This window comes from Sipha flava, unplaced genomic scaffold (assembly GCF_003268045.1).
Source record: "Sipha flava isolate LNK unplaced genomic scaffold, YSA_version1 49_pilon_pilon, whole genome shotgun sequence".
Taxonomy (NCBI): Eukaryota; Metazoa; Arthropoda; class Insecta; order Hemiptera; family Aphididae; genus Sipha; species Sipha flava.
Genome location: NW_020273360.1, coordinates 514,324 through 539,495, shown reverse-complemented (window position 1 = coordinate 539,495; position 25,172 = coordinate 514,324). Strand labels below are relative to the sequence as shown.

The window sequence follows — 25,172 nt, the reverse complement described above, 5'->3', positions numbered from 1 at the left end:
TTGTCTATCTTCTCGTAGGTAGATATAATCTGGGCTTATGATTACTTATATTTTGTAATTCGGTCTGAAAATTACAAGTAAAAGGAAAGGTCCATTGTAAATATTCCCAATAATTTTTATAGCGCAATCAATAAATTTTTTTTTTTATTGGAGTTTTGAAATTATGTTTCAGTATAGATAACCTAAAAGTTACGAAGACACAACGTGGAGAACCACAGTTTATTTTATATTATTTTAGATGTTGAAAAGATGATTGAACTTTAACTTCAGGTGATACAGTGACGATGTAAAAATCCTTAACGCAAAGCGTTTTTAAAAACTTCCGGAGTAAATGATATTATGATAGATAAAAATTATACTCATCACTACGATCCTCTATTAATAATGAATTACTTTAACGACAATGTTGAGCCACCGTGCCCAAACTTACAGCAATAGAAGATGTATGCAAAAGTCTAATTAATGAAAATGTTTGTTGTGTGGTTAATAATACACCTTAAGCAAAAAATCTTCTAGTAAATGATTTTCTGGTGGTGTTCTCTGAGTAATGCTAAATGGTTTTCAAAAAAAATCATATAAGGTAATTTATTGATTGATTTTATGATCTGGGTATATTTTTTTTTATTCATATTAATCATTTTTACTTGGAAAAATGAGACTGAATTTACAATTGACTTTTTGAGAAGTTTTTTTTTACTCTATACAAGTTTATAATTGTCCCTTCTCGTCGTCAAAACGGTCTTTAAAAACGAATTCCACTGACGGAGAAGATCGTTTAGTTTGATCCGAGCTACTTATGAATGATTCTAGAATGAAATATGTGATATACGATTGTCGAATTTTTGTCGAATAACGAAAACATGGAGATCTTAATAATCATAAAAAAAAAGACCTATTTTTATCCGATTAAGCCAGACCTTGCTTACGTTTTGTTTTTAATGTTTAAAACTTGTTTTAAAATTTTCCGTCGTCAGCTATTTGTGCAGACAACCCGGTTTCTTGAAAGTTTCGACTATCACGCACCGTCGTTCTTTATTTATCGCCCTACCGTTCCCCACTGTTTGCCTACTGCCACTACTCTACGCCATTGAATCTGTACGGAACGCACGTGTGTTGTTAATGTTTAAATGAATAGCCGCGGGGCGGTGTTGTTCACGGTGAACGGCTGTATTATTCAGTCGCGAAGAAATTTGATCGGACCGATATAATCGCATGCAGGGATGGAGACGAAAACAAGTGCGGAAAAAAGGAAATAAACGTCTCGTAGAGGTCACGCGCGCATGTATATTAAACGTGGACTGCGCATAGTTCGAGTTGTTTGGCGGGGAGGAAAAAATAACTGTTACACGCTCTGCAGCCCAACACATGTGCACGCACGCATCCCCGAATCGACAACCTACGGTATAAGCCACGGGATAGATTTCGCGGAGTAAGGACATTTTTTTTCTTCACACGCATTCATTCGCGCGTGTTAAATTTACAAAACTCAGGGCGTATCGAAAAACATAGAAGGTTCCATTCCCCACGGTTTAATGTACTTTTCACGTACGGGATTCGTTTTTTCATCGAATCGTTGTTTTCGGAGGCATGTCAATTGTATACAGACCAGCGCATTCACTACGTCATGTGTGTACAGAGATATAAATAATTTATCATATTTTTAAAACCATACACTATTTCAATAATAATAATAATAATGCATAATTTTTAGGTATACATATATACAATATACTCGTATATACATACATTTTCGCTCAAACGTGAAAATTGTATTAAAATTAATGCATCACGTTCCTCGTCTAATTTACAAGACGTCTATGATAAAATTTTACGCATATTGTAAATTGTAGATATACACATATGTACGCGTGTTTCGTATGGGTTAATGAATGTATAACGACGGCTCGAAGAAGAAGAAAACCTTTTAAATAGATTAAAAATTACGTACGAATTTGTACTTTATTAATAATATATAAATATATCGTGTGGCTTTTTTACAAGTTTTTTTTTTTAATAAAATACCAACCAAACCAATATTTTCAGTTACTTTTATTGTAAATAATATATTAGATACATGATATCTGACACGTATAACTTGTATGCACTTATTACGTGATATATACAATCTGAGAACAGAAAAATTTCCTTGGTACTTCCACTTTTGAATTTTAAAACGTAACCAATAGCCTCTTTTTGTGCATCATTTATGTTGATTTGTGTTGAAAACCTCAACATTTGTGCTTTCCAAGATGCAATCATTTTTTTTATGGATGCTGGGCAAGTGATTATACAAACTTTTGAAATTTATAATTATCAATAAGCCGTATTTTCAGTTGAAATAACTTATGTTTAATTATATTAAAAGCTCATTTTGGTCGTATGAAGACGTTTTTATTACTGGTCCCGATCGAATTTCAGCACTTAAATTTTAAATTGCATTTATCATATTGTTTTAATATTTTTTTTTTACAAAAAGTTCTCATATATTTGACATTGTTAAATAATAGTTTATACAAATATACTGCAGATAAATTATATTGTTTTAACTATTATTGCATTACTCACATTTTTAGATTTTTATTTTTTTATGTTTTTATTTGTATGTGAACTAGTGTTTAACAGATGATAGTAGAGATATTCACATTGGAAAAATAAAAATTTATTGTTAAGAAAAAATGATTATGTGTTTAATATTGACTATAATACATCTATACAAAATATGACATAATATAATTATAGTACAAAGTATTTTTTTATATACATATTAATAGTTAAAACAAATGTAATTGATCTGTAGTATATTTTAATAAAGTATTATATAACAATTTCAAATATATGAAAACATTTTATAAAATAAATTATTAAAACAATATTATAAATGCAATTTAAAATTTAAGTGCTGAAATTCGATAAGGACCAATAATTAAAACATCTATATATGATTAAAATAAGCTTATAATATGACTAAACATTAATTACCAAATAATATTTTTTAAACTAACGTTGATGTATATTACAATATAAAAATTGTTTTCAAATACTGTATCATAATATTTTAAAATATATATAATATATGTGGAGAATAATATACAATTTAAAAATTTAAATTATAAAACCGATTATAATCAGTATTTTATCAGTACATTTAACGATTTTAAGTAATTAATTTTTTTTTCCTATTGGATTAACATATAATATACTTAAAGGGTTTTAGAAAAATATTATTTTCAATAATATGAAGAATGAGATAATGACTGGAAATGGTATAAAAAAAGGAGGTTACACTCGTCACCGATTATAATCAATATATATAATGATAGAAAATAAGAAAAAATAAAAATAAATATATATTTAAAAATGTTTAATCTTATACTACGAAATTAATTCCTTTGTGGCATAATGTTAATTTGTATTAACAAATAAATTTTTCTTTTTTATTGAAAACATAAAGTAATTGTAGTTGCAATAGTATAGTTATATGTTCATAAAATATAACCATAAATGCAAAAAACAATTTTGTGTAAAATATTTGCATAGCATTTATTATATTATGTATTATGTAAAACGAGAAATACGTTTATCTTTTGAATTAAAAAACGTTTATTACAGAAAAAATAAATAAAAAAATGTAATGAAAAAAATAATATAATTACTCAGTATGATATAATAGTACGTGGCGAATTGCGTATTTTGAATATAAATTAAACAATAATACTAACTCATGAGATACGCGTGGTTAGCGAGCCACTTACCGTTCACAATTTTAAATCCACGATGAAAAATAATAGTGAAAAAGTAAACGAAAACGCTGAAACGAACTTGAGTTTTAATTTTGTCGCCGTTGAAATCGAAAAAATTGCTGAGAATTATGTAAATATTAATTGAATCAGTGATGTCGAACTAATAAAAACAGTAGTTCCTATGGGTAGATGGTGAATCCTATATTTCATATTTTGACCTATCAAAATGTTTCGAGTTCGACGCCACCGAGTTAAATATAATATATGCTCGTATTAGGAAAATATATGTGCGTCTTCTTCGGTTATCCGTATTACTCACAAACGGTATTGCACGCATATTTCAATGTTATCCCTCAGAATGTATACACGTGCCGAATACTTTAATTGAAGTGCCGCCGTGCAATACGCAGCTGGTACTTACCCTCGTACGAGAGTGTACGTAAACGAATATTATATTTATATTATCATTATTAAATTAAAATGTGGGTACTATACATATTGCGAGTATATATATATATATATATATATTGCGTCAAAGAACCGTATTCAAACCGATGAATTAAGCACCCGGAACATATGTATAGAGGTATATGGGTAGTCGTTGTATGCGTGCCAATCTTGCCAGTGGCACCGTTTGACATATTTACCTAATGTTATTAGAATACATGATGGGGTTTGCCGTTTTTAATTATTTTTCATCGTTATTCTGGCCACCACACAGAAGTCTGTGTTATAAATTAGCTTGCAAAAATCTATTTTTAAAAGTACGATAATTGTACGATTTGATGTCAAATTAATAAAACTGATTACCTAATTGAAAAATATTTCAAATTACGAAAAACTTTTACAACTTATCAAGCCAATAAAATTACGATAAGAACACGAAAATTTCTGTCTATACCGCGCATTATTTTGTCTTTCACGTTTAGCGATCTGTGCGGTGTGCATGTAGGAAAGTTATAATTTTTATTTTTTAAACCCGAAGTATGGACATTTGCGCAAAAAGTAAGTGTATTAATGGTATTATTTTTATACGTTTCATAATGTAGTTAATACAACGATGTTTTATTTATTAAAGCTAGTTGTTATTCTCAAAACTTAAAATTATTTAACTAATAAATTACTAGTTATTACTGTTACATGACACTTCTATAATATTGTATATACTTGTATACTTGTATAAAAATTTCGGAATAAAGATTATAAAATATACAGAATACATCACACAAGAAAAAAACTCAAGAATAAACATCAACGAAAACCTATTACAAGACTATTGAATATTACGTTATATGAAATAAATTTAAACGATGATTATGATAGTGACAGTAACTACTAACATAGTGTTCATAAACTTATGATAATGTTAAGTATTGATTAATATTAAATATATATATATATCAATTTGAAAAAATAAAAACATCCCTATTTCCCATAATTAGAGGTAGATTACAAAATGGAAATAGTATTTGGAGGATTCAGCAACCTAAAACATGTAAATTATTTGATATACAATATGCAAGTTTTATGAAAATTTAAAAACATAGATTTTATTTCATCTTTAATGGGTTGATTTCAAAACTGATAACAAGTTTGGATTTAGCATGTCCAAAACTAATAGAATTTTTCATAATTTTTTTAACTCATATTTAGAAGGTATTAATTAATCCATGCTAATCTAGAACCAGTGACGGTGCTAGAATTTGCGAGACCCTGGGCAAAATAAACGTTGGGTCTTATAATTTATATTAAAAAAAATATTTTAAGTTCAGTTAAATCAGAATTGCGGGGCCTTAATTATAATTTAAGACGCGGGGCCCTGAGCAACTACCTCTATTGCCCACTCCCTCGCGCCGTCCCTGTCTAGAACACAGACCACTGTACGTCACCTGTACAGGACGGGATTCCTGCGATTTTTAATTTTCTAGAGCTACAGTTTATGTGTGCGTGATTTGTACGGGAACTGTGTTTTCGAATTTATCCAATGTCGAATATAATTACGCCACTTACAGCTCGCGCACAAAAATCAAAGCGATTAAAAACTTTCGTTTCTTTTGAATTTTAGGTTTCAGTAAAATACGGATATGTATGTCTATATATATATATAGTATAGTTTATAAGTTCTACGTCGATGTAAGTTTTATTAAATTTTTTCCATTGTACAAACGAGTATATGTGTTTTGCTCGTTTTGTGTATATACTACAGGAGTACTTCAAGTTTCGTGCTTTGCCGTCGCAACTATCTGTAAATAAGTCAATAACAAAAATTCAATACCAACGTGGTATTCTATGCGATTGTTAATTCAACGAAAATTTTCAACAGTGTTCTGGAACAACCGGTTAGCATGTAGAAAAATTCGGCTAAAATACTGTATTGATAAGCGCCTAAGCATTCATATATTTTTAAAAAAATTTAATTTACAATTAAATAATTATAATAATCAGTACACATTAAATATAAGAATAAGTCATAAGTACTTAAGATAAAATATGACACACACACACACGTAAACACATACACGCACACATACACAAGCGACATTAAATATAAGGAGCAACATTCTCACACAAGAGAGACACGTTCTTGTTATTCTTTTGTATAGACGGTCAAAGGCGAGTGTAAAAGTCTACGCAGATCGTCTATGCAGAAAGATAAAATTAATTGTAAGACATTCTGCAAAAATTTAAAATAAGTGTATTAATGTGTGTATAAGTAATTTAAATAAAATTAATATAAGTAAGTTAAAAAAGAAAGTTATTGTCATTTTAAAATATAAATTGATCACCTTATTCCATACCTGAAGAGCTAACTTTTGTTGTCAAGAGGCAGGCCGACACAATCATCGGAGAGGTAATATTAAAAATTTATAATATAATAAGTGATGATTTAAAAAGACAAATAAATAATTTGCTCATATTAAATGATTTAATATATAATATATTAATAACATATTAATTCACCCATTTTTTTTATCATTACTATTTTTATATCAATACACAATCGATTTTAGATGTTTCGCAATCCAGGTGTCTAATCAAGACATCGAAAGTATGATAGCAACTTGGATGGAAACTAATGACAATGCAAAATGGTCTGAATCTTTACGATTTGTTCAAGCAATGAAAAATTCAGCATTTCATTCAGGTTAGTTATAATTATTATTAACTTTTTTTCTGTTGTATATTTAAAAAGTATTTTTATCAATTTAATCATATCACACATTTTTAGGTTAAGTTGTATTTAGTAATTATTATAAAAACAAAAAAAAACTTAAAAATATACAACCGAACAAACACAGATTTTCGTGGTACACCTATATATAATATAACATTGAATAATTATTATTTGTGTTAAAATAATCCTACAATTGTAATATAAATTTTAAAATAAAGTATAATATAATCAAATAGCTATAAATTATAACTATTTTTTGACTTAAAATTCATAGCTATTTTATTATATTAACTATTTTACTGTTTTTTTTATTTTATTTATTATTTATACTAACTATTTTTTGACTTAGGTATAAAACGATCACCCTATGAGGCAATGTTTGGTTGTACAATGAAAATGGGACTTGCTACTTTGAGCATACCGAAAAATGTGATAACAGAACTCATTAATGAAGATGACCTTATATCTGTCCTTGAAGACTCTAAAATTACAATTTCTAATGAGAATGAGGAGACGAATACTACTGAAAAAATCAATGAGGACATAGATATTGATCATAACCAAGGAAAAAAAATCGATATTGAGATCTACAAAAATAAAGGGGTAGATATAAAAACAAAAATAGACAACGATGAAAAAACAATTTTATGGAAGAAAGATAAAAATGAAAAAGTTAATGAAAAAATATTACTTGAACGTTCTACTAAAATCAAACGACAACGAGAAGAGTAGAATCTCTGGAAAAACAAGCAAAAAAAAATGAAAACAATATCTAATAAAAATTTTCCTGCTGCATAATTGGTCAAACAGTGTGAGTGAAAATTCCAGATTTCGACTGATGTAAAATTGATTCTCGCACATTACTGGCTGTAGTTGTTGAAATTATTGACGAAGAATTTTATCGATTAGGATCTAAAGCTGGGACATTGAATCAATTATTCACTAGAAATCAATTTACTTTATGCGAAGAAAAATGTATTTCAATATCCGATGTTCCAAATACAACAACAAACATACGCCAAGCTGTTGCTCAACTTTCACTATCAGGCGGGCAAGGATTTTTGAGGTGTGATTGCCAGAATAAATGTACAACTAAAAAATGCAAATACCGCCAGTCAAATGTATTATGTAATAGCAGGTGTCATAATAGTACATGTGCAAATAAATAAAAATTTTAAATAATTATTTCTAACTACCCATCAATTTTACTGAATTTTACTTAATTTTTATGAAGAATAAATAATGATTCTGTTTTTAAATGATTTTTATTTTGTAAAAAGAATTTAAATATCTGTCGGTAGTTTGTTTTAATAATATATAATTATAATTTTTACGGAGCTTAAATGTTATGTGTCGTGTATTGATCAGCTTTTACTAAGTCAATTTGTATATCCTAGGATGTACACAACGTATTTAGTAAAAGCCCGAATAAAATTTAGAATTTCAGCATTTACTGAGTACACACAGTAAAACCTAGCATTAACTAGTAAAACCTAGGTTTACCTAGTGATCGGACATTTACGGTAACATATATATAATGAACTGTAATTAAATAGATTTAATATTAAAAAAACATAGCTTTTACCTTACAAACTAACGAGTTAGAGGGAACTTATATCTAGAATAAATAATTAAGTCCCCAATGGGTGCACAAAGGTTTAACAAATAGTAACAATTCAAATTAAAACAAAAGAAATACGACCTGTTACACCGTGACGGCAACTGATGGCGACGGAGAAACGTAAAGTGAATAATGTTCCGCAACGACGAAGGCCGGCGACCACAACCACCGTGGCGTATAGATAATAATGGACAAGAGCGTCAAGTCGAGAAGTCAATCACCTCAGTGGACAGGGCACGTAAAAAGGTGAAGATATCAGCTGGGACCTGTAGATTGCCCCTCATATATCGGTGACTGAGCCGAGAGGAAAGCAATCAAACAAACGCATCTTACAAAACACAAAATGAAACACGCGAACGAAGTGAACCATAAAACGTTGACAACGTGTTTTTACGCCATGTTTTCGCTATGAAAAACCAACGGTGGATATACGATAGAGACGGCGACAGGATACACGCGTTACTTCGACTAGGACAGTTACGCCGACTGTGTCGCCACTATAACTATGTACACTATGTATACAACAGTCGACCGTGCCGATGTATCTACAGTGACAGAACTGTATTCAACAGTATCAGTTCGGTTTGGTCTTTAAAAAAATGGACCGTTCAAAGCTCTACCCTACGCTTCAACCCTACGCTTCAAAGCCTGTCCGGGTTTTATTGTAATATTTCGTTTTCAATTCAATCCACTTTCTCGATATCATTACGTTGTGTAAAAATCGCGTATAATATACAGAGGTGGATACACAATTAGAAAACTGTGAGCCAGGCCATTTCAAAAGGCTGATAATTAGTGTTGAAACTAGATTATAAATGTAGTTTTACCTCTTATAATAAAAAGAAAACAATATGATCATATAATGTTTTTTAGTTTATTTATAATTATCAATGTAAACATCAACGTTTATTTTGTTAAATGGAGCTTGACTTGGGGTCTGGCATAGACATTTTTTACAATTCTATACAATTAAACCAATGACGTCATTCCCCTAAATGATAACTATATGATAACTGGAGAATTTGCTCAAGACTAAAATTAACTTCAATTTATAACTGGTACACTTAAAAAATATAAGAAGTTTTCAAAAAGCATTTTTTGTCAAAAAACATTAACTGAGAGTCAGTTGAACTCCTGAACCCTTCTTCCTAGGTCTGCTCCTGGCAATATCATAATAATTTGTCACATATAATACGTACAGTATGTCTTCTTACGTGTAATTGATGAACAAACGCCGTGCACTTTGTCATTACCGCAAATATTACGCGTGTTTCGTCTGCGCATGATAATGATTTATCACTACGATACCTACTCAAGCCATGCATATAATGTTCACGCGTATAATATTAATTAGATTAACTTTTGGCGCTCGGACAACGTTCCGGAGTTAGACATGGTATTAAAAAAAACCAATTTCTATGACTGACCTTTTAACGCGGTGTCATCGTTAATATTTGTTTGAAAAGTAACAGCAGTAAATGTCCTATATACTTGGTCGTTTGTATTTGCTTGCGTCGACATTCAAATCGTTAGTCAAAAAACTATGTCACACGTTGAATTGTAATCGAATCATAAATCGCACGCGTGTAAGTCTTGTGCATTAGAAGTTTTTTGGGCGACAACAGAAAATTCGAGCCGCGCGATCGCTCGTGATTATCTCTGCTGCGTCCGCCATATAGTCGCGTCTATTATTAGTATCTACTTGTATTTATAATACTTGCATCGAATGCCGTTTCAATATTAATTTAGCTTACGACTAATTAGTTTGCTGAATACGATTATTTCATATTTACAGTAGTATCTCATTAATCCAGATTAATTGGAACTCTAGGTTGTTCGAATTAATAAAAGTCCGAATTAAATAAAATATCCGAAAATTTTAAATTATAAATTTAAGAAAACTGTATTGAATATTATACTATACAAGATGTAATACAATATTAAAACCAACAAAATTATAAGTAAATACAGGTTACCATTATAAATAATAAAGCACACCTTCATTAACCACACTTGACTAACCTTAACACGCTTACTGATTAGAAGAATCTGCTAATATTTGTTTTCCTTTTACAGTAATTTATGTAAATAATAACTGACGCATATGCCTCTGATGCTCATAATACGCAGACATATTTCCATCGTTATCTTCATTGTATTTAATGAAAATGTTTAGAAGATTTTAATTTCACCAAGTTTTGGCTTACGGTTGACATTATCGTCTGCTTCATCCTGATCATATTCATCCGTTTCAGAGCTTTCTGCAGCCGCCACACTTTCAAAAATTCTCCTCCTCCGATAATTATAGGAAATTTGTGGAACTCGTTTTCAGGTTTATTTTAGTATACGGCATAAACTAGAGTAATTTACGTATTATTGAACGGCTGTCCGCGTTAAACAAAGTCTGAACAATAGAAATCCGGATTAATGAGGTTTTACTGTGGCTGCATCCGAATTGGGTCCCGAATTTAAAATTACTACACTATAGTGTAGTTAACAACTATAGTTGGATTTTGAATTATTTTAGGTACTACACTAGTTCCTAAATATTTTTTGGTAATTACTATACTATACTCACATTTTCCTTCCCATTTTAACAAACTTAGGACTGTCTATGATCTATTTAGACTACGGATATGGTTGAAAATGTTTTTTATAGTTTTTTTTTTTTGTTTATTAGATTCTTTTCCATTAATTTTTATTTATATTATATAATGGTTTTAACATTTTTAATATTTTTACCAACACAATTCTCATAATTTATATTTTAATGGAAAAGAAACTAAAAATATTCAGGAACTAATGTAATACCTAAAATAATTCAGGACCCAACTAGTTTAGTACCTATAAGAATCCGAGACCTAACTAGTGTAGTACCTATACAAATCTGGAATCCAACTAGTACACTATCTACAATTAGCCCTTAGTAATTGGGACCCAACTCAGATGCTCCGTTTATTGTATATATATTTGATGTTTAAAAAGTGTAAGCCCCCAGGTCTATACAATATTATAAGAAACGTAGTTCGTATGGTGCACTTATAAAACAACTTCCAGTAATTGAACAATTCCAAATAATAATTTATACTTAAGAAAGTTAGATCAATTAACAATTTGCAACCATAGTTTGTTGGTTATTTTATATGTGAGATCAATCAATAGGATTTCATTTTTTTTTTTTTATTTAACTAATAGGTTTAAAATGCATTTGGTTTTATATAGTTTTCAAAGTTATTAATTTAAAAATAAAATAGACGGACAGATCTTTAAATTTTAATCGTAAAATATAGTTTTGAAAACCAATTAACAAATTTATTAAAAAAAAAACCAAATTCTAAACAATAAATTAAATAAATTCAATGATTTGTTTGTCCTACCTGTTACGCAAAAAAAAACATAGAACCTTTTACTGTCGGCCAAACAATTTGGTATACACACATTTAATATATATGTATAATATACGTACGGAGCCAAAAAGGAAAAAAATCCCATATACCATAGGACCACTTTCTCGTTTGGCTTTTTGCGAATTAAATTCATAGCACATAATCAATCGTTAGGAAAAAAATAACTGTGTTAGAGTTTCTTTTCGGAAAACTACCGTCGTCTTATGCAATACAAAAATAATATAATATATAGCCTCTACCCGCTATTGATGTACCAATATTATACATGCACATGTGCGTGTATGTACACGTCATGTCATTGGAAGCGGCTCTGTCAGCGAACTGGGATTATTTGTAATTAATTATTATTTTGGTTGACCTGGTTTTGCGATTATTTTTTTTTTTCATTTAAGGCGATTCAGTGATAATGATTCGTAACACAAAAGAACCGCGTCGTCGTCAGTCGGTTGGTGGTGTATTATTATTTCGTCTGCGCACATAGCTGCCTTTTTTATTATTATAATTTTGTATGAATAGTAATAAGCGTATAAGGGTTTCTTGCTCAAGTATATATATATAATAGTAGAACACGAAGAGCGGTGCGCATAAAAGGAGGTCATAGTGGAAATTCGATTTCTACTTTATGAAAGCCATGGCGGCGGCGGTAGGGATGTCGAGGATTTAGTGTGTACGAGAACTTTTTGGACTGGAGCCCGACACGGAGGAGACTCTTTTTCCCCCGACCGCGTTCATTGCTATTTGTTAAAATACACGATCACCGTCAACGACGCTGCCAATGACACCACCCTCTATGGATATCACAGTTGCCATCGTATGTATACACACAAATCAAACAGGTTTATTTATTCGAGAGATAAGAGTGATGAGAGAAAGAGAGAAAAAGAGAAAGAATGAAAGAGATATCAAAAGATGCTGTATTAAAAATATCTAATTGAACTTCAAGGATTGCGTGAACTATTTTACACAACTCGCAGTTATGGTATTTTTTTTTCTTTCTAACAAAATTATAAGAAATTTATTGCAATCAGAAAATAGTTTTTGTTTTTTTTTTTTACATTTACGATTTATAGAAAAGATAATTAATCAAAAATCGTGTTGTATTATTGTTATTACTTTTTTATTTTTTTTCAGTGAACTTTTTTGAATTATGTTCAGTATTCATATTGAAAATGTAATCATTTTTCGAATCAGATAATAATGATTGATACTATTGTATGTACATGAAGTGCTTTCTGGTGGTTTCGCATATGAATATATATATATATATACATGAATTATAATATTATACATCGCACTTGCAGTGCTCGTGTTTAACAGTTTGGAAAATTGCGTGTAGAATAAAGGCTCTTTGAATAATTTCATTATTTTCCACGGGTTATATGTAATAAATACATAAAACCTAGATCACGTTTACGACTTACGGCTATTATATTTCTTATTCGATAATTTTATTTTTATTATAATTTACTCCAAGGAATTATAATAATGGATAGTCTAGAAACCTTAAATCCATATACTTCCGGAGATTTATCGTATAATACTTTAAGAAATCCTATACAATATTTTTAAAAGTTCGATCATTTTTGTATGCAAAATTTATTGTTTTTCCTTGTCATAAATTTACTCAATTACTTGGAATATCGTAACTTAAATACATGATGGCCAGAAATTAAGTGTATTTAAATCACGTTTATATTTTAAAAATTGTATGTACATCATATATTCCATAATCATTTATATGTGTATTGCATGTGCATCGTAAAGCAGCCATCAGACTAAGGGTCAAAACCAAGTTGATGATCGACCGAATCGCATTTTGATATTTCAATTTAGATGGGAAAACAATGAAAAAGGCAGTTCAATAAAAAAGATTATTTCAGACGTAAAGAGTAGTTATAAACTTCCACCAACAATTAACTGCTTCACGGTGGCCAACTAGAAACGACCCAGGGATGCGTATTAAGGCTTCGTGTAAAACATGTAAGATCGACTATGGAATGTGTCTAGGAAACTTTAAGGGAACCTGATAAATATCAATTGTAGCCATGAATCAGTGAAATCCGAGTGGATCCTACAAAATGCCTTAAAAAGGCGGTGTTGGACTAACCAATAATCCCAGAATAAGTCGTAATAACTGTTTGCTGCTAACTACCGCAATTGGAACAAGCATCCCAAAAAGAATTCGACTTAGAATTTCAAACGAAATGCATGCTCAATACATGCAATTGAATGTAGGAAGATAAATAATTGAGATCGCAAGGTCGAAGATGGCTGAAGTCGAAACATAAAACTGATAATGTTTCGATATAAATGTCGGAAATATTAGTACCATGGAAGGTAGAAGTCCTACTCAGCATTGCACAACAGGTGGTAACGCTTGGAAGAGTACTTCTCCGATTATTAAATCCACACACTTGGGATAAAATACAGAACAAAACGGTATACTTTTGGTAAGTAAAAACCACACGCATTTAGTTGGTAAATATTGCACAATGTTTGAAATTGTTGTATCCAAAAACCGCACGCTTATGGTTTAGATCCCAATTATTATTTAATAAAATAAAAAAATAAAAAGTAGGTGATAAAAAAAAAGTTTAATATTGATTTAAATACAAATGCAAAAAGGCACTGATGTTTTAATCATTATATAGATATTCATAAGACCGACTAATAACGAATGGTGATTAAAGACTTAAAAGGAGTTAACATGATTATTGTATATCTAGTAGCTTATCACATCTTATCCGTCATTCAACACTAAAAATAGTGTACGGTTTAAACACTATAAATTTGTGGTATTTTGTTTTACAATGACGGATAAATAATTTATCAAAAAAAAAAAAAATTATTGTACGGTTTTCGCTTATCGACCTTTTTGAGGTCAAAATCAAAAGTTTTAGGTTTTCGAATGCAACCGAGTGCTAAACTGCTTATGGCTTAGATTTTTGATAATTGTTGCGGAAACATCTAATATGATATTAAATGATAGTCCAATGGTGAAAGTCTTTGTTGATGAAGTCGGCGTGTACTCTAGAGTGACCACATAAAGAAAATAAAAAAACGGAACACCTGTTACTTCCCCCTCCCCAACAAAAAAAAACCCTCATTCATATACTTCACACATATGCACACAAATCTCAAGAGTTAAAGTCCAAATCTGTCATATCATAAACAATTATTTTCTTTTTACTTCATCCTTTTTTAGTAAAATAACCTAAATAATAAAATATTTTCTTTTAATTATTCATCAAACAACACAATGTAACATTTCAAAACTATTGTAATTTCTTAAACAATTAAAAATTTAATTTTAATATTACAATTAAATTATTAAACAATGTATTGTTACATATAATGACTCTTACATTTTTTTAACAAGAATTAAGAAAATTATACACTATCAGCAATCTGCATTATTTGTGAATTTTGTAAGCCTTCTACACATTCTACCATTTTCTTGTACTTTTCGGAAAAACTTATTGAATTTAACAATTTCGGTTGTTTCAAAAGAAATTTATAAAATTATAAACAAGTTTTTAAAATGTTGTTTGGTAATTATTATCGATCTAAGGGTTTTAAATTTAAAATACATGATATAATAATTAATATGGAAATAACGGGATTAAAACGGGAAAAAAAGCGTCTCATTCGAAGTTTGTGGGGAAAACGGGACGTGATGATCCAAATAGGGACAATGCCGTTTTAAACGTAACATCTGGTCACTCTAGTTTACTCGTTTGTACAGTTTCTGTGAAGGGCATATGATGCAGGCGATTGTATCCGAAAACCGCACTCTTTTGATTTTGACTCGAAATAGGTCGATAGACAAAAACCGCACACATTATCGGTCATTGTATAACAAAATACCCCAAATCTATAGTGGTTAAAACCACTCACAACTTTTAGTGCTAACTAACCACGGTTGCGCCCGTCCTACCTTTTTACATGAAAAAAACACAACATGATTGCGCCAAGCTAATTAGCTCGAGAGCACCCAGTTTTACCTCTTTACCAGCAAAAAACGCAACACGATTGCGCCCAGCAAAGTAGTTCGATAGTGCTCTATGAAATATAAGGTTTTGCCTTTCTAAAAATTTTCAAATATATTATTAAAAAATAAAGTCGGAGTGTAAAACTCAAACTTTAAGTAAGATTAGATTATTATTTTAACAATTTACCTTTCCAATTTTACAGGCTTAAGACTGAAAATTTTCTGTGCTACGTAGTTTTTGTCTAATTATTTTATTCGATCTCGAAAATAAGTCGTTTTCACAATTTCTTTTTATTTTAAAATTTATTATTTATCTACTAACTATGTTTTCTGAAATTATGTTGTGATTGAGTTCATTAAGCACGCTAAGAACTTTTGTCACATTTTTATCAACATATATACTCGATGGAAAAATATTAAAATGATAATCTAACCTTACTTAAACTTTGAGTTTTATACTCCGACTGTATTTTTAAATAGTATATTTGAAAATTATTAGAAAGACAAGACCTTATATTTCACGGAGTGCTATTGAGCTAATTTGCTGGGCACAATCGTGTTGCGTTTTTTTCGTGTAAAAAACTATTACGAGCGCAATCGTATTTCACCGCTAACTAACAGATAAGTTAAGTATAAGATTATATATTACAATAATCATTCTAACACTATTTTAGTCCTAACCTTGATACTAATTTAAAATCTTGCTTCGTGTGTGGATCGCAATTTAAATTATATTTGTAAACTTAAACTCCATTTATGTCTCAATCCACTTGTCGCTGCTATCAGCTCTTATAATAAAAATAAGGGTGCCTTAACAACTATAAAATGAAATAAATGCTATGTGAAAAAAAAAATAATTATAAAAAGTTCAATGAGAATATATATAAAAATAATGCATTAAAGGTTGACACAAGAATAATAATAAAATAAATGTAATTTTAATACTAATAATATGGCCTGGCCGGTCCAACAAATTTTATAAATATAAATAAATAAGATAAAAATAAATTATAATAATAATACTGTAACCCACACGGCACACCAATAATAAATAGTAATAATAATAATAATAATATGATATAATATGGAAAAAAAATTTAAATGTATAAAAATAGTTAACAATGCAAATAATATTAACTATGCCTATGACGGTAAGGCCCGTCGTCTTTTATACAACAATGAACAAAAATATGGTCGACCAATACTCACAATGACCTATGACTGTGTTTGATGGCAGATTACATCCCACGCGACAGCACAAGTACTGTGACTATACAAATGCCTAAGTAGACTCACCGCAGTGTATGAAATATCAAACAAAAGGCACAGCACTTAATACGTGTGACCACCAAAGCGCAGCCACAGACGAAGACACCTCAAAGGTCAACATTCCTGGACTGAGACACAACGAATGAAAAACACGTTATTCACAAAGCAACTGCTAGTAAAACTAAAAAACAATGAAAATTAATCCGCTGGACACTATCTGATTGCCTCGAACGATGTTTTACCAAACGGTCGATTCACAAACAAAAATGACAATACTCAACAGCGTGTGTGGTTTGAACAAAATGGCTGCGGACGTATAAAAACTTGACAATGAAAATTGATGTGCACACCAAGAAGAAACATAGACGAGAAAAAGACGACGACGACGACGACATTCAACACGAAAGCTATGGCCGCCGGACACCACAAAATGAAGATAAATGTTTCAATACCACCACACAAAACTGAAAAACACGCGATATTAATGAAATTTCTGGCAATGAGAGCATGACTTAAACTTTTACTGAAAAACATAACCGACAAATTCAAAAACGTGCAATAACGAACATTTACATGCGATGATAACAATGCGATTACGTATCCAGCCGGTCGCACACGGACACTTATCACCGCCAACATTGAAAGCTGCGTATACACAACGAACCATTACGCATCACAAGAAAATGATAACACAGAAACACAAAGTTCATGGCATGGTGGCGCGAACACTCATCACTCTGATATTAAAGATTTATATGTTACTGAAATAGCCAAAACACACTATAAACGATTAAACAGCACACTTTGACTTTAACCCCGAGAAAATCCATAAGTGTAAAATCACAATTAATCGGTCATTGTAAAAACAAACAGAGCATATTTATTATTATTTATTTTTGTGTTGTTAATATCACACAATAATTATGGTGTTAAATGACGGACCAGAAATGACAAGCTAATACACAATAAACAAGTTTACATGTTTGAAGTCTTTAATCGCCACTGATTATTAGTCAGTTTTATTATTATTTATTTTATTGAATATTAATTGATATCTGAATCATTCGTATGTTGTTTTTGGACCCAAAAATTACATATTAAATTATAGTAATTATAAAACTTATATGTTAATAAAAATGTAAACAATTCAATATATTAAAGTTGTTGAGAATATGTTTCAATTTTATAAATATGAAATCTTGTTAAAACTAATGCATTCGAAAACCGCACGCTTTTGATAAAATGCAGTACAAAACCGCACATATTTAATAGGTTAAAACCGCACAGTTTTGAAAATTATTGTATCCCAAAATCGCACACTTTTGACTTTAACCCCGAGAAAGTCCATAAGTGTAAAATCACAATTAATCGGTCATTGTAAAATCAAACAAAGCATATTTATTATTATTTATTTTTGTGTTGCTAATACCACACAGTAATTTTGGTGTTAAATGACGGACCAGAAATGATAAGCTACTATATAATAAAAAATTTTACATCCTTGAAGTCTTTAATCGCCACTCGTTATTAGTCAGTTTTATTATATTTTATTTTATTGAATAATAATTGGGATCTGAATCATACGTGTGTGTTTTTCTAACACAACAATTTCATATAAAAAGTTAAAAACAATAAATCATATCAATTAATAAAAATGTAAACAATAAAATTTATTAAGAATGTTGAGAATATATTTCAATTTTATAAATATGAAATCTTGTTAAAATTAATGCATTCGAAAACCGCACACCTTTGATAAAATGCGGTACAAAACCGCACAGTTTTTAAAATTATTGTATCCCAAAACCGCACACTTTTGAATTTGACCTCGAGAAAGTTCATAAGCGTAAAAGCATTTTTTTTTTGTTTTATTACTTTTATTAAAAATTAAATTTTTCCTAAATAGGAAAATACATATTTAATATATTTCCTAACTAAAAAATATAAATTTTAATTTATTCAGTTATAAAAGCACTTCTAAAATGGCATACATTTAACAATTTTAACTTTTTTATTTGATTTTCATGGCTGACGAAATTTACAAATAGAGACAAATGGACGTAGCCGTTTGAACGTAGCCGTTTGGACTAGGGGACAAATAGACGTCAAAAGAAAAAATACTTTTTTATTTATATGTTATAAGACCATTTATATTTTATGTTCATAATATAACTCAGTGTTTCTCAACCGGTGTGTCACGACACACTGGTGTGTCGCCGAGCAAGTTCAAATGTGTCGCGTGAAGTACTAATATTAAATGACAAAAAACATTATTAACACTATTAACTATTAACAAAAATTAATAGGTATTTGATATAATTTCCATGATAATAAAAATAGATTTTCAGCTATCGACATAAAATAAATTGTATTATTATCGTTGGGTTATTATTATTATCGTCATTTTGAACGATTAATCGCGTTTGAATCGCCTATTGTGTGTCATCTTAATTTATAAATGTTGGTTTTTGATATTTTCGTTTATTTTTAAACAGTGAATACGTATAGTATATTTATACTGAAAACATGCACCATATCAATAACTCACTTTATTTGTATGCTCAGTTGTCATTTACTTCTATAGTCGAATAGATTTTTTCTTAATTTATTAACAACAATATTTTTTTGTTACTAATTAAAATAAAATGGATAAATTTTTGATTAAAAAAATACAAGTAGTAAGAGAAAATACAGATGAAGACAATTTGGAAACTAAAAAAAACTCATCTTCTGTAAATGCATCGTCAAGTTTAAAAAAGAAAACAAGAAAATCCTTCTAAAAAATTCAAAGGTAAATATCGTCAATACAATGAAAATTATTTAAAATTATGATTTTTTTGGGTCGGCGACAAACATTGTCCTATTCCATATTGTTTTATTTGTGACGAAAAATTGTCGAATGAATCAATGGTTCCCGATAAGCTAACCCGCCATTTCACCACAAAACATCAATCGTTACAAAATAAACAAATTGATTATTTTCGAAGACTATTAGATTCAAAAAAACTACAATCAAAACAATTTGTAAGATCAGTGAAAATTTCGGATAAGGCACAGGAAGCTAGTTTTCGTATCGTCCAATTGATAGCTCAAAAAAAAAAACTCATTTAATTGCCAAGAGTCTTATTATGCCAGCTTGTCGTATTATGGTAAAGACTATGTTAGGAGTCGAAGCAGAAAAAGAAATAATTAAAATACCATTATCTGATAGTACAATTAGTCGTAGGATTATAAATATATCAGAGGATATTGAGAAGCAGGTTATTGAAGTTATAAAAAGTGGAGAATTATTTGCCTTGCAAGTTGATGAATCAACAGACATAAGTGGGAAAGCTCAATTAACGGCATTTATTAGATTTATTGTAAATTCAAAAATAGTTAGTCAGTTTTTTTTGTTGTAAAGAATTATCTGGGACAACAACTGGTCGAGATGTTTTTGATATCATAAATAAATATTTTAAAAATTATGGTATATCGTGGACTTTTTGTGTAAGTATTTGTACAGATGAGGCGCCATCAATGATAGGCTCTATTAAAGGATTTATTACAATTACCAAAAATCAAAATCCAAATATAAACACAACACACTGTTTTTTACACAGGGAGGCATTAGTAGCAAAAAGTATTGTTAATGAATTAAAGATTGTACTTGATCAAGTCGTAAAAATGGTGAATTTTATTAAAAGTAGACCTTAAAAAATTCGATTATTTTCCCAGTTATGTGAATCAATGGAATCTGACCACTTTACATTAATTATTCATACAGAAGTACGTTGGTTATCAAAAGGGCGAGTTTTATCACGTTTTTATAAACTTAGAGAAGAACTTTTAGTATATTTTACAATGGAACAAATGGAATATTCCGATTATTTATCCGATGAATTTTGGTGTTCAAAATTAGCATATTTAGCTGATATTTTTGAACACCTGAATCAATTAAATTTAAGTATGCAAGGTGAAAATCAAAATTTATTAATATCTACAGACAAAATGGCTGCATTTAAAGGCAAATTATTGATTTGAAAAAGAAGGGTAAATGATAATAATTTGGATATGTTTCCTTTAACTGCTAATACTAAATTTACTGATAAAATAATATCAATTATCAATGACTCAAAAACATTATTGGACCAAAAACTTGATCATTATTTTTCATCGCTGGATTTGAAATTATTTAATTGGATGAGGAATCCATTTAATCCTAGTTTAGAAACCACACATCTTTCATTAAAAGTGGAAGAAGAACTTGCAGAATTAAAAAACGATCGCACAATTTCAAATGAAATTTGATGAGCTCGAGCTAAGCCAATTTTGGATTTACACAAAAAAAAAAATATCCGAACTTAACAAAATTGGCTCATTCCGTATTATTACCATTTTCGACATCATATTTGTGCGAGGTAACTTTTTCTGCTTTGAATGAAATTAAAAACAAAAAAAAGGGAAAGATTAATTAATGTCGAAGAGGAGTTAAGAGTCGCCTTATCGAAGATTTCACCACGAATTGATACATTATGTAAGAAATATCAGTCACAAATTTCTCATTAAAATGCTGTTTTACCTATGTTATATTTTTCTTTGTTGTTTTATATATTATAATTGATTATATATTATAAGTTTATATATTATTAACTAATTATAAATATTTAATACTATCTATTATTCTTATTTTTTTTACTATGTGTCGCAAAGTATGAAATATTTTAATAGTGTGTCGCCATTATACAAAAGTTGAGAAACACTGATATAACTTATTGTATCATATCATAATATCAAACCTTTTCGAATTTTATCGTTTTTGCATTAAGTACCTTTTATATCAATCTATATATAACTTATTGGTTTTTACAACTTGTATGTTAATAATTATCACACTTTATTGAAACATTGTAATACACAACACACGACAATACACAACTATAACCGTGTAAATCGCGTATAAATTGCATTAAAATGTACATGTAAGATTTCATTAATTAATTCAAATGGTGATATTGAAGTTTTTTTGAATGAATATTTTTGACATTTATATTTACATATCATAATAAATATTAATAACTTATTTATTTTATTTATTGATTTATATATATATATTTTTTTTTTACGTCCATTTGTCCCCACGTCCAAATGGCTATGTCGATTTATCCTAGATCTCGAAATTTACATGGGTCGCGAAAAATGTTTGGTAAGAAAAGTGGGTCGCAAGTCGAAAAAGGTTGAAAACTACTGTATTCATATATATAGATATATATGGTACTTATATTATGGATAATTCAGGTATTTTGCAAAATGCCTAAACATTATGCAAATTGCCGACCCATTTAAGGCAATGTAAATAAAACATATGATTTTCAATATTATTTTACATATTACCTAGATATTTTATAAAATACCAAGGCATTATGCAAAATTCCAATTTCTTTTTTTAGACAAAGTACTGAACATTTTATTATATGTTATATTACACTATGATCCTTATAATTATTAAACATTATTACTCATATTACAGACAAAATTTAATTTTTATCTATTATTATATTATAACTATTAACTAAATATTTTACTTGAACTACTATTTACTTATTATAACATGCTATAGAAAAATCACATTTTTAAGTGCACAAAATGTTATTTTTATGGCAAATACACTTTTTATTTTAAAAGAACTTACAAACCCATTTTAAAAATCCTTGGCCAATTCTTGTGGATTGCATTTTTATCAACTCATTATACTGTTCATCAGATAAAAAACTAATATTAGTGGCCACATTTTTAAAAAAAAATTTTATAGTTTATTTTAAAAATTTGACGTCATATAAATCCTATGTATAGTTGCAACACCAAAATGAGACACGAAAATGACGATATTGAAAGAAAACTATTATACATCATACATTATACATTCAATATTGTATATCAGAATTATTATTATAGTAATAAAACAATATTAATCTTTATTGCGTTAAATCCTGAACGCACAGTTATGTTAAACGATATGTAAAATCGTTGATAATAGGCGATGCCCAATGTTTTTTATTTTCTTCATATTGCCTACTCTACGATTGGCATTTTACATAGTACCTAGGTAAAGCTCGTATTATGTATATTGCCGAGTGATTTTTGGCATTTTACAAAAATCGGATTATCCATATTACCGGTAACATAAATATATTTGTTTAATGTATACAAGCAATATAATAATAATAGTAATAATTCATATTCTTAGTCTTTGGAACTTTTGGAGTCCAGAGTTTCTTCTATTGATTTTACTACATATTTAACTGATCTATGAACTTGTTTTAATAAAGACTAGTTTTCTAAAATTTGGTCATAGAATTCTTCACAAGATGTATTATTGAAGCACATTTTTATAATAAGAGAAGCTTCTACCATTTTTTTATCAAGTTTTTTTCTTGAATTTTTCCATGTGCTGTTCATTAGTGAAAAACACGTTCCACAGCTGCATTTGAATCCGGTCAAAACAAAACTAAATTCAACAACTTTTAATAGTTCAGAAAATGCATGATTGTTATCAGTGAATATTTTGAAAATATATATCCATTTTTTTTCTATTTTTTGACAATGCCACTCGTAATTTTGTTGATGGATTTTTTCAAGAATTTTGAATTGTTCGATAAACATTCCTTCATCAAAATTAACATTATTTGACATTATAGTTTTTATAAAGATTACTGATTTTTTGAAATTTTCCCAATTTACTATTGTCTTTGGGGCTAATGTTATCCATAACATTGATTTTAAATTACTTACATGTTGATTGGAATTATTCCATTTTTTTAAAAAGTTGTAACAAAGTACAAATAATTTATCAAATTTACTTTTAAAATTAGTTCTATTGATAATTCATCGTCCTCCAGTTTTGTTACAAGATTTTCAATTTCTACCGTGAGAAACCGATCCTTTCTTTTTTTTTTCAATTTTCTCCATAAGGTCTTCCATAGTAATCATTCATTCGATCACCGATAATTTTTGATTTTCAACTTTCTTTATATACGAATTTATAGTTTTTAACGGACTACACAAAAACTTAAGCCATAATAAAGCACTATAATTTTTAAAAAAAAGTTGAGTGCATTTGGACAATTGTTTTAAGACAAAAATTATGATTTCAAACCATTAAAGATTGATATGATGCATTCAATAGCAGGAAAAAGAAAAAGCCACCTTTTGAATGAGAGAGTAAATCCTTGTACTGAACGTCAGCAAAATCGCAAAATTCTGTTAGATTTTCAATACGAACTGTGTTAATATGAAAAAAACTGAAAATGTTGCATACTATACTCTCAACATCAAATGGGAAGCCATCTGAAGCACACTGAATACTGTTGTGAATAATATGTGCGTAACAAACCATTCTTAAAATATCCCTGTTTAGGGTTTCTTTTAATTTTTTAAAAATATATTTTTTTTCTTTCCAAAATTAGTATTAATGTTGTCGGCAGAATAATTGATAATTTTTTTCTTTTAAATTAAAATCATTTAAAACTTTAATGATTTGGTTATAAATTATATCAGCAGTTTCTCCGGGTAAATTAGAAAACTCTAAAATATTATTTTTTACTCCATTGTTAGTTGAAAAATAACGCAAAAGTACTGGTATTAATTAATAGCCTTATGATTAGAAGTATCAACTAAAATAGATACAAAGTTAACTTTTTTTTTAATCGTCTATCGTTAACTGAACAGCAAAAGGAGCAATCACATTTACAGCAACTGCTCTGGTTTTAGTTCGAACAGTTTTTTTTTTTTTTTTTTTTTATTACTTTATTTATATTTCCACAATCTGTTACATAAATTTGAACAATAAGTGAAATTGATGAAATACATAACTATGGCGTGAAGGACGGATTAAAGATACCTTCCAGTGAAGGCACTTTTACAGTTAAATATGAGAAAAAAAAAAAAAAAAAAAAGTGTTAAACAATGTTAGAAAATATCATAAGGAAAG

General features: G+C 29.1%; 2 protein-coding genes across 2 annotated transcripts; both read left to right on the top strand.

Annotated features, from left to right (window-relative positions):
- Window positions 1-4,734: 4,734 nt before the first annotated feature.
- LOC112690356 (KRAB-A domain-containing protein 2-like) lies at window positions 4,735-8,058 on the top strand. Its single transcript, XM_025564360.1, has 3 exons — window positions 4,735-4,745; window positions 6,752-6,885; window positions 7,265-8,058. Exons 2-3 carry the CDS (start codon window positions 6,792-6,794, stop codon window positions 7,645-7,647), a joined length of 477 nt encoding a protein of 158 aa, XP_025420145.1. The 5' UTR covers window positions 4,735-4,745; window positions 6,752-6,791; the 3' UTR covers window positions 7,648-8,058.
- A 12,273-nt stretch (window positions 8,059-20,331) lies between these two features.
- Window positions 20,332-24,472, top strand: LOC112690295 (zinc finger BED domain-containing protein 5-like). Its single transcript, XM_025564274.1, has 4 exons — window positions 20,332-20,527; window positions 20,607-20,863; window positions 20,921-21,149; window positions 24,318-24,472. The coding sequence occupies exons 1-4, from the start codon at window positions 20,332-20,334 to the stop codon at window positions 24,470-24,472; spliced, it is 837 nt and encodes a 278-aa protein (XP_025420059.1).
- The last annotated feature ends 700 nt before the right edge of the window (window positions 24,473-25,172 follow it).

Bases quoted from the DNA above. Each gene is read 5' to 3' on its own strand.
- LOC112690356 (XM_025564360.1), top strand. From the start codon at position 6,792: ATGATAGCAACTTGGATGGAAACTAATGACAATGCAAAATGGTCTGAA. The intron at 6,886-7,264 runs GTTAGTTATAAT...TTTTTGACTTAG, and splicing joins AAATTCAGCATTTCATTCAG to GTATAAAACGATCACCCTAT.
- LOC112690295 (XM_025564274.1), top strand. From the start codon at position 20,332: ATGCCAGCTTGTCGTATTATGGTAAAGACTATGTTAGGAGTCGAAGCA. The intron at 20,528-20,606 runs GTGGGAAAGCTC...TTTGTTGTAAAG, and splicing joins TGATGAATCAACAGACATAA to AATTATCTGGGACAACAACT. The intron at 21,150-24,317 runs GTATGCAAGGTG...AATTGTTTTAAG, and splicing joins CCTGAATCAATTAAATTTAA to ACAAAAATTATGATTTCAAA.